The sequence below is a fragment of the Nuphar pumila genome, chromosome 4 (assembly GCF_984573655.1).
Source record: "Nuphar pumila chromosome 4, dmNupPumi1.hap1.1, whole genome shotgun sequence".
NCBI classification, from domain to species: domain Eukaryota; kingdom Viridiplantae; phylum Streptophyta; class Magnoliopsida; order Nymphaeales; family Nymphaeaceae; genus Nuphar; species Nuphar pumila.
In genome coordinates this window covers 38,313,133-38,324,444 of record NC_143252.1, presented here as the reverse complement: position 1 = coordinate 38,324,444, position 11,312 = coordinate 38,313,133, and the positions used below count along the sequence as shown (strand labels likewise).

The window sequence follows — 11,312 nt, the reverse complement described above, 5'->3', positions numbered from 1 at the left end:
TGTTGTGGATGCCTTATATGTGCTTGTAGTTTCTCGTTGACCTTATTTGCATTTTCGAGTAGGCAAACTTGAGTCCATAACATCTCATTCAGCATGTTGATTTCGTATAGTGCAAGCGCTAACTAAGATTCCACTGTAGAATCAGTCTTTCTCTGCTTTGCAACATTCTCCTCCTCCCCAATGGCCCTCTTTGCAGAGGGACTGGCTGGAACCTATTGGGATACAATAGGTACATTTTCATCGTTAATTAGTGACATGTACTATAGATGATAAGTCGATAACTTTATCAGTCATTTCTTCGCAACATGATCAACAAAATATTATAGCACGTGAAAATCCACTTACACAATCATGCATTGGAGGCCTTGTAGTGGTGATGTGCTCCCATATCCAAACTTGAAATGATTAATACACAATATAATAATAAATAATTTAGAATAATGTTTGATTAATATATAAAAATAAATACCTCCAACAACACCAACATGCCCACCATGTTTTTTTTTTTTCACTTTTCGCGCTACTCAAACTTGCATATAGGTGTGCAAGTGAGGCTTCTCCAAATGCATATTGATCAATGCAATTTAGGTATTGCAAAAACTGCATGTACGATGCATGAATCAACTTTTCACCAGTGTTGATAAATAAGCATGTCCCAATGAAGTAGACAAAGAATGCTTTCACTTCATTCTACTACCAGCCTTTCCTCCCATGCACAGTAGCTTCTCAATCTAACCTGCCGCTCCCTTATGGAGACAAAAAGGTCCCTCAGCCATGACAGCTTAATTCTTTCTTTGTTAAATGCATCAATTTTCACTTTGAAATGAATATCACACAAATGTTTAAAATTTTCCCATCGATGTCCACTCACTGGCTCTCCATGACATTTTAATTCAGTGATTCATGTTACGTCCTTCAACGTGATGGTCATCTCAAAATCTCTAAAATGAAATATATTGATTATTGAATTTCAGAATTGCACACTAGCCTCTGAAAGGAGGCGACCAATTTGTTCCATGACATGATCTTGAAGAATTATCGAAAATGCATCTCATGCAACAACTCTTTTGCTTACTATGCTAGTCTTACATACCACTAGTGTGCTTGGAACCAGTAGAACTATTCAAAGTAGGATAATAGATGTTTCGAATCTTTTGGTTGCAGATCCTGCATCCATAATTAATTTTATTAAAATCAGTTAAATGAATAATTTTATGAAGTATATATAGCAATTTACACATTATACTTTAAGAATCAAACTAGTTATTCTAACATGTTTCACACATATATGAATCAACAAGAAATTAACAGTTCATGATTCACACACACACACACATATATATATATATATATTGGTTCCTTGTAATTGTCCATAAAGTGTGGACAATACTGATTTTCAATGTTCCTAGCTATGTTTAAATTTGACCCAACAAATATGTTTAACATGATCTATTTGCTAGGAATTGATTGTTGGATCAAGTTTTTTTGATGAAAAATGATTATATGAGCTTTAAGTGTATAAAAATTCTAAGCCATTGCTTTTGAATTCTTATAAAAACATGTTTGCATGTCATAACCAGATGCTTCAAAAGTTGATTCTTACTAATCAAACTATGTAGATCACATTTGTAAGCCTAGATTCATAAAAACTGTCTAAAAGATAAAAAATTTACTGTCCATACCCTCATTTGGATCTCCCATGTACAACTTATTTTGATTCAATCCCACCTTGTGGATGGATTCAACATGTTCAAAATAATGGGAACAGGGTTTTGGAACATGGTTTTCAATGAATAACATGATTTTATGATATGAGAAAATATAGTACATTGTAGGTTATTGATTTTTGAAGGATTATAAAAAGTCATAATTGGATGATTCAAAAGCCATTCTAGCAAAACAAAACACATAGATCACATATGTAAGGTTGGTTTCATGAAAGAGAAAATAGAATGAGGCTTTTGTAGGATAGTGATAGTGCCCCCCCCCCCCCCCCCCCCCCCCCCCCACACACACACACACACACACATATATATATATATATATATATATATATATATATATATATATATATATATATATATATATATATATATAGAGAGAGAGAGAGAGAGAGAGAGAGAGAGAGAGAGAGAGAGAGAGAGAAGTTAAAACTGAAGTTGTAGGCTGTAACAATGAGAACTATTTATATTAGTCCTTTTTGCAGTACAAGGCTCCATCACAAGATATCTTCTTTAGTTAAGTCCCTGTCTTTGATTCCTAAAACATGTTCATGCTTGGGTTCCTCATGATTTTCTTTGCCTGATGTTGGAGAAATGACAACTGTGAAGGATTGGGAATTCCGATCTGCACCTTTCTGCTCATTTTTAGGAGTTGCTTGAAGGGTTGTTTCTTTGTTCTTTCCCCAAAGGAATGCATACAATCCTCCTATTATGAGGGTGGAACCCAATATACTACAAGCATTATCCAATGCAGTTTTATATTAAAAACATAAACATTTCAGGTTGCAAAATAAATATAAAATGTAAACCTAAAACATTTTAGTTCACTATCTATCCAAAGAAAAATCTTAAATTTATTTATTTTTGGGTAGGAGGATAGCCCCATGGATTCCAACCCAGGATCCCTCAGTTTTTTTGAAGTAAAAGTCTTTGTTGCTCTTGAGTTTTAAAAGGTATTTGAAGTCCATAATTTACCATTGTTTGAATGTCTCCCAACCATATTTTATAATGGTTAGTCCTTTTGATAATCCATGGCCTTCATCACGAACCTTAGAAAAAGTTTTACCTTATGGCAAATTAGCATTGCAAGTATTTTGTTCTATTATCTTAAACAAAAGATTTTTTTGCAAAATAGTCCTTTTCTTATCGGTGATTTGCAAGAACATCCTTACCTTATCCCTTTTTATAAACCATCCCTACCTTATTCGATGTTAGTGCAAAGAAGTCCTGTTAAAAAGGTGTTAAATTAACTATGGTTTGAGAGCTATATAAAATGACTATTCATCCCTTATAACCTTCAATTCAATGAATGTAACTTATTGATGTTTTGCAAAAAGGTCCTTTAATGAAGGTAAAATGGTCATTTAAGAGTTTTTAGCGAGCGGATCAGGTGATCCATCAAATCACTTAAAGAAAGTGATTTGACATCTTCACCGTCCATTGCTTCATCCCATGAGGACCCCACGGTTTTTATGCAATTTGTGGATGGTGAGGATGCCAAATCATTTTCCTTAAAGTGATTTAGCAGATCACCTTATTTTCTCTCACTAAAAACACCATGACCATTTTGCAAGATCGCTGAAAACTCTTAAATGAAGTTAGGAGGTTGTGATAACTCTCAATCTCAAAGATGACTTCACAAGAGTTAAAGAAAACAAAAATAACAAATCTGTAAGATCGCATTAGACAAAGACAATTTTGCAAATCCACCACAAGGAAAGGACTAATTTGCTGAAAACCCCAAAACTAAAATAGGAAGGAGAAAAAGAGATTTTTTTTTTGATGAGGAACCCTCCCGGGTGGCGCCCCACGACCACCCTACCTTACGTGGCCCACCTCTGAAAGCTACAGACACACCTGTGCGCCAAAAAAAATAATCGACTAACCTTCCAATATAAAGCCTTTCACCTAGAAAGAGGGACTCCGAAATGCTCACGAGAACAAGCACAAGAGGGCTGAACATGGTAACATAAATTGGACCTCGCTTGCTAATGCACCATGTTATCAAACAAAAGGTTGCTCCAGATGTCAATATACCCTACACAAATACAAGCATTTTTAATTTTCATGCATTTAAATATTTTCATTTACATAATCATGCAAAATTTTATAAGATTTTCACAAGTTATTTTTCATACTGAATAGATTATTGTAAGTAGTTGCAAGTCCAGGCCCAACTTCCAAGCTGACAAGTCACTTTTCATGGCAAACCCAATCACAATTGATTGCAAACTTCCCATCCAGCATGTTAATGCTGTTGCTGAATATTTTGCAGGATATACTTCTAGCAGTTTAACCTGTTATTGTATAAAAAAACAATAACATTAATAATAATAAGTTCAACAGTGACAATTACCCCATTCATTTAATGGGATTATATCTGATTGTAAATACAATCGACTTTACAAAAGTGGTGAAACCCTTCTTTTTTTTCTCACATCTAATACCATAGATGCAATTTACATGTTTTATTTAGTGGGAACCGACTTTTGGATTGCAGAGTCAAAATGACTAAAATCCTGAGATTTCAACTCGATTATAGCTACAATTGATAGTAGCAAATATAAATCCTAATTTAAGTATGGGGATCCTGTCATAGCTGCAATGATTTTAAGAAATTCTTGGGGCATGCAAAACATGAAGCATGTTCAAACCTAAAACAACAAGAAACAGGAGGGCCCTGCTGCTAAGGACATTCAGAGTTAAAAAAAATACATAAATTAAGTCTCCCTCCCCCTTTTATTAGAACCAAATAAATTTTTTTTTTTAGTGTTTTAAGATGGTACAGGTTTTAATCTTTCTCTTCAGTTTTTTCACCCCTTTTGGCATGCACAATCACACACAAGCATATGAGAGAAAGAGAGAGAACCTTCATTGGGACACAACCAGGACCTTGCAAAAAATCATAGGTGGATGCATTTTTTGCTTAATTTGAATCTATGGATGTGCTTATCATTGTTTACTAAGCAGAAAACATGCATTAGATTAGGTAAGGTATTTATCCACTCAGATGTGTTTTTTAGACAAAAAACTAGCAATTTATATCACATTAAAACTTGATAAAAAAAATCAAATGTCTTTGTTAAATCATTTTGATCTAAGACAGTTTTTTTAGTAAAATAAACAATGATAAACACATCCACATGTTGCCCTCACAAGGGCACCGCCTTCCTAGCTAGGGGCCAATGTAGTTTGTCACCTCATATAAGATGACCACAGTAACCCATGGGAGTGTTCCCTGCTGAAAGGTTAAAACCAAATGTACTCTCTGTTGACCATAAGCATCTTACCAACCGTAGCCTGCTAATGTGTGGCAGGTCATGTTCAAAGCAAGAAATACTAAGAACTATAATCTTTTGCATGGTCCTAGCCCAAATGGGTCCTAATGTGACTCAGATTTTTTTGTTTGGATAATTCAAAGGAAAAACTCACCATCACTAACAGCACACTGGGTGGCCTCCAGTTGGTAAAACTCTTGAGGTCCTCCTTGCTTACCAAGGAGTATACCCAACTTTGCCTCAAAGACTATTGAACCCAGAGTTACCCTTCTTCGGTAGATGGGAAGCACACTTCCCGAAAACTCATTTTGGAAGCACGATACTCCTCACTTACGAAACTTTATGAGAATCTCAATTTTTTCATGCTTCTTTTATGCTTCCCACATGTATCATTCATGCTTCTCTATATGCTTTTCTCACCTTTCTTTTCATGTTTTCTATGTGTTTTCTATCACACTTTCACTCACTTCTCATGTTCTTTCTCTAAACTGGTAACCATCACTGTTAGATTTTAACATAAATTTAATTTTTATTCAAATTTTATGAAATATAAGAGTAATCAGTTTTATTTTAGTTTTTATCTTCTTCTTGTTTGATTCTTATTTGGTTCTCATATTGGATTTTTTTTTTTGTTCATGTTTCACTTTCAAATTGATATTTTGCTCCTCCCTTCCTATAAATTTTAAAATGTCTCGCTTCTCATATTGTGTTCTGCTTCCGTTTCTTAGTCTGACAACCTTTTTTAACCTCTGTATAAGCATGTACCTGAGCAATGTACCATAATGCATCGGCCACGCTGCTGCCAAGTAACATCAACGATCCTCTAGTCCAATCGACTCTTTGTGAATGGATTCCAGATGCTTCATGATGATGCCAAAGAGAGGGCAATAACTTTAAAGATGATCCTTTGTATAATGTAATAATTGTTGCTCCTCCTACACAGAGAATGGTACCTGCCACTTTCACTCTTCCTGCTCTAGTCCTTAGGCCTACCTTCTCTATTCTGAATTGTCACAAACATTGTTATTTGCATTATGCTATATTAACAACTCACAAGAGCTTAAATTCTTTATTAGGAAAATAAAAGATTTCTTGGATTAGAAGCTAGATTACTGAAATTTACGTATAGCACATGCTTTGTAAAGTGCGCAAAGAAATTAGTGAATATTACCTCAGAACTGCAACAATAATGAATGTCACAATGGGGACAGTGTTCAGGAAGTTGGCTGCAAATGTAGCTGAAGTGTAGAAGATCCCATAGTAGTACAAACCTATTCCCATGGTAATCCTAAAAAAAAAAAAAAGGTTTAAGGTGCAAAAATTAAATATCAGATATCTGATGAAAAGAAAAGTAATGAAAGTACAGGTGACATTATGGTAACACCCTGTTGATGGTATTGCTTTTGTTATTTGGGGACCGCAGATGGGCGGCCTTAGGATCTGTAAGTTTGGTTTTATTCGCTGTTTACTGTATTTTTTTTGTACTTGTTGGTAGCAGATTTTGTGGGATAGGGTGTGTGATACCTCATCACTCCCAGGACCCCCAACGTGAAACTCTGTTTTTTTCTCTGCTGTACTGCTATACTAATATCAATATACTTCTCTCTCAAAAAATATTCGGGGACCTTTGGATGCACCAACTTATCCAGAAAACAACAATAAACTCGAAAATTGCATATGAGTGCAGTGCAACCTTCAAACTGAATCCATTTTTCTGCAAAAGTGAGTACAACTAAACACCTCTAAAGGGGGATGCGATTTGAGTAAAGTCTAAAAAGCCACCAAACTTATCAGCTTGAAATTTTGGTCATTACATTCTGCTACCTGCTTTTTTTCTTTCACGCATTTCAAAAATCTGCCTAAGGTATGAAATTACAACTTCTTTTAATCTGTTGTTCATAAAATAGCCAATATTGTGTTTGTTTCTAAACAAGTTTGGGGGTATTTTATTCATTTTGTTTAACTAAACAAACTCCAACCAAGAGTTTCTTTGAAACAAAGATAAACCATACGGCAAGGCTGCAAGGGTTAAAATGGCAGTGGGTTTTTGTAAATAACTGATAAATTGGGCAGCCTTGTATAATTTTTCAAAATTGTTGAACAGTCTTACCCGAATGCAGCGCATACAAAAATCCAACACAAGGCTAAGAGTGTCAATTTTGGCCGTTGTTTCCTGCAAGAAAGAGGATGAGTGTGAATAAAGTTGGTAGCAAAAGCCATAACATAAAATGAACCATGGATTAAACCTTGAAGAAGCTAGTCTAGTTTCATTAAGCAAACCAAGCAAAAGGATTCTAGCCGAGTCCTGTTTGGATTCGTGGAATTGTGGAGAATTAGAATCCAATTCCCCACAATTCTACATTCCTTTGTTTGGTTTCTCTTTGTAGTAGTGGAATAGGATTCGCTTTCCTGTCAATTCTCGATAATTGGATTCTCAGATTGAACAAGGGATTGCAATTCTAGAGAATTGCGTTCCCATTTTTTTTCAATAAAACACAAACCCAATGGTCTCCCTCTCTCTCTCCAAAGTTTACCACGCCGCATGTAAACTATGTCACTACATAATATGGTTCAATAGGTTGCAGATTTTGTAGCAATGAGGATGAATCTTTGTTTGTATGTATTCAAACGTTCATGTACATGTTGATCATGTTATATCATTATTTATGAAAACACAACACTTTATGTTGTGCTTTTGTGTAATGACTCCTAGCCATTTCTAGATATTTGTCTCAGATAATATATGGCAAATATCAATCCATGTTAACTTTATTCAGATCTAGTATGTGCTGCCCTCAACATAGGTTAACGGTGGAAAAATCATCAAATTCCAATATAAGTAGCCAATTGTTCCACATTGCTCTTCGATACACCTGAATCATTTTCAAATGATCTTGAGGTTACTCCCCTTTATCATTTTACTGTAATATCCTACAATGCCCCACATGGTGCACTTATGGCAACATTAACTGGTTGCTACATGTAGTGGCCATCAACTTTTGAGCGTATGTTAGGCCATAAACTCCATTGTTGCCAAGCTTGGAATTAAATTCCACTTTACATAAGTGAATACAAACAACAGAATCAGATTCCAATTCCATATTCAGTAAACTAATCCAAATAATGTAACTAGAATTCTAAGAATTCAATTCCAGGAATCTAATCCTGCACAGTTCCACAAAAACCAAACTTCCATAACAAATCCACTTCCCCCATTTTCCGTTGAATTCCTAAAATCAAAGACACAAAGTAGGTCCTCACCATTGTACTCTAGTATACCATCTTTTTTTTTTACTTGAAGAAACCGCCCCAGGCGCAGAGACCTAGCCGTACTGGCTCAGCCTGCCTGCAGTACTACAGTCTCTGTCCATGTCAGCCTAAAACTCAGAGGGATTACCTCTCGACCACAGGGAGTTGCCAAGCTTAAGCTTACGCAGGGGGACTCTAATATACCATCTACAGAAATGGTAACTGCATTTCATGAATTTATTTAGGCCCCATTACCCTTTTACGTTTTATACGCAGTAAACAGTGAATTCAAACGCACTTTTGACTTGTGTTTCCAATGAATTTCATTTCCCAGGGCATCAAACTCCTGCACTTGGCTATCCAGCACACATGACAGGGTTTCTCTACAAAGTTCAGGACTTATGAACTCCCGCTTATTGCCTGGATAAACTCGTAAATATTTGAAAATTTCTAAGAAACAGATTCCATGTAACAAATGAAAACAAAAGAAAACAAGTTGTGTGCTTGGTTAAGATCAGAATCCAAACTCCAGCCAATCCAAACTAAAGCAAAAATTGAATTTCGCGAACTCAATCAAAATTTCTCTGGATCAAGTGTTTCTTTACCACTCAAGGAAGTAGGCGAATGGAGAGACAATTGCAGCCGCAACCAAGTGCCGGTACGTCAAGAAGGAGAAGACGAAGATCCCCTTGTCCAGGATGACCTTGGAAAGCAACAACATCCCGGAAATAAACACCTGAACAGCCACCATGCTTAGGGCGGGCCGGTGTCTCTCAACCCACCTCACCATGCTGCTGACAGAAACAATGGAAACTCTGTAGTGCTCTCTTATACACCTAGAGACTGGAGCATTTCAATTAAATAAAGAATATGAATGGTACACAAGAAGAAGGCAAGAGAGAAACAGATCCTCTACCTACTACGTATTATAAAGGTGACGACAGATTCTAGAAGATGTAGATTTGGATTGATAACTGTTTCCGGTCTGAATCTATTTCCTGTCACTTTCTATACTGCTGAAACTTCTTTTTCAGCTGCTGCACCCTCTCATTCTTTCAAATCTTGGATGAGTTAGCCCACTTAAACTCTCTTCTCCGGACAAAGCTCATGCGAGCCCGGAAGACGCTAGCACTTGTTCGTATTCACTGATCTATGGGCCCCACTACCCATCACCTGTCATATAGTAATACACGTGGCAGGCATTCGCTAGATCTACGTGGGTTAACATATTCTTTAGTGCGTGTACTCTAAAGGTTATCGGAAGGGCAGTCAACCGGGGCGGCCGTGTTGGTCCAAATTAGTGACAATAATTGAGCCAAGTTGTGAAGTAAACGACAGATTGGCCTTCGTGGGTGGGTGGACTTGAGATAATGTTGTCAGTATCGGCCTGAATACATATAGGGTGTCAACGGGCCGGGTATGGTGATAAATAATAAGACCCGATTAAGACCCAGGTCTGAACTCAAAGGTCCGATTAATACATAAACCTGGGTATACCTTGTAAAATTTTATACCAGACCTGGACCCAAGCCGAGTTCCGATTAAGATCTGCAATTCTTCAATGTAAAATGGATAAAAAATATGGTTTGACCGGGTTTGGTTCATTTAGTTCTTATCGGATCTGAGTATGGTTTTTCTTATAGTTGACCCGATTAGACTCGGGTCCAAACCTGATACCATACCTGAAAAACGGGTTCAAGTTTGGTACCACTTGAATACGAACCAAACCTGACCGGTTGACGCCATGGTATCATCACAAAATCAATATGATACTAACCTGAATAGGTTATTTTTAATAAATATAAAAAATAATTAAAATTTATTTTTTTATATTATTTTAATAGTTTTAATACGTGTTATGTTCTGATTGACACAAAATATTTTTTAATTATTTTTAGGCGGATTCAGGGCCGATACCGATACTAACAACATTGCTTGAGAGTATAAATGAGACACCAAGTGAATGCATCCATCAAGTCTTGTGACGGGTTGGGCCAAATTTTTGTTTGAGCTATTATTCAGCATTTTGAGGTTAACAAATCAAGCAAACAAAAAAGAAGGCCGCCTGACTCGGACACAGCTTACAACATTAATTATAGGTAACTGATCTAACTTTTTCTTTTAATTATACTTTTTTTCCTTTTATTTAATATTTTACCATTTCAAAATCTCGAACTTTGTTTCACGCTACGATTAACGGTCAAAACGTTTCGGACTCTGGCCCGAACTTGCTATATCCTAATCTCAAACCCAAATGTAAACAGTAGATCTAGATCCGAATTTGATCCATGGAGTTTAGGCTCAATCCAAATCTAAAATACAGGTGATAATACTAGTTCCAAAAAATATGTTTTGAATTTTTTTTTTTTGAGGAGTAAGAAAAAACATTTATACACGTGCGTGGAAAGTTCATCATATTGTGCTTAGAGGCATGTTCATGTGCTTGTACCATTAAAGCAATACATTGTGCCTCAAATGTTGCACGTCTGTTTCTATGTGTTGCACAACAATTAATGTTCACACGCCATGGAAAGAAAATTAAGTTGGAAATCATCTGGTGCTGACAAGCCTTTTACTTAACAAGTATAAGCAAAAGATTTGAGTGAAGCGCGCACTCACCTATTTTAAAGGTAATCAGCCCAATGAAAAGAAAACTAAGTGGATAATGTATAAGTATCTCTTACCAAACAGTGACACCAACAATAACCCAAGCAGGAGCAACAATTCAACGATGGTGATCCTCTTTCTTACTGTTATTTCTCTTCTAATACACATGCGCAACACCTCTAAATGTTTTTCGATTGAGGCAAGGGTGGACGATTGTTTATTTAACTTGGGGTTGAAGAGCATTCTTATATTGTTGAAGTAAAGGAGCAGTTGGAGAGATGTTTATTGCCTTGGTCTGCAACTAGAGAGATTTATTATCTTATTTAGAGTATAAAATATATGGTAAGAGACTTGTAATGTTGCAGTCTTTCTTAAAAGTGTGTCGTCAAAGCATCACATATTTTACCTCAAACACAATGCATCCAACGAACCCATCATTAAGAAGAATAAGCAAAAG

General features: G+C 36.1%; 1 protein-coding gene across 1 annotated transcript; it reads right to left on the bottom strand.

Annotated features, from left to right (window-relative positions):
• Positions 1-2,159: 2,159 nt before the first annotated feature.
• Positions 2,160-9,057, bottom strand: LOC149840045 (WAT1-related protein At1g43650-like). Its single transcript, XM_090003016.1, has 7 exons — positions 8,854-9,057; positions 7,110-7,172; positions 6,171-6,287; positions 5,765-6,002; positions 3,860-4,018; positions 3,608-3,759; positions 2,160-2,453 (listed from the first exon to the last, which is right to left on the bottom strand). The coding sequence occupies exons 1-7, from the start codon at positions 9,036-9,038 to the stop codon at positions 2,219-2,221; spliced, it is 1,149 nt and encodes a 382-aa protein (XP_089859142.1). The 5' UTR covers positions 9,039-9,057; the 3' UTR covers positions 2,160-2,218.
• Between the last annotated feature and the right edge of the window lie 2,255 nt (positions 9,058-11,312).

What these genes read in the sequence shown, in the direction of transcription:
- LOC149840045 (XM_090003016.1), bottom strand. Translation starts at nt 9,038, where the DNA reads ATGGTGAGGTGGGTTGAGAGACACCGGCCCGCCCTAAGCATGGTGGCT. An exon ending in ATTATTGTTGCAGTTCTGAG is followed by an intron (nt 6,003 to 6,170) that starts GTAATATTCACT and finishes GTGACAATTCAG; the next exon opens with AATAGAGAAGGTAGGCCTAA. An exon ending in GAAAGGCTTTATATTGGAAG is followed by an intron (nt 2,454 to 3,607) that starts GTTAGTCGATTA and finishes TAATGCTTGTAG; the next exon opens with TATATTGGGTTCCACCCTCA.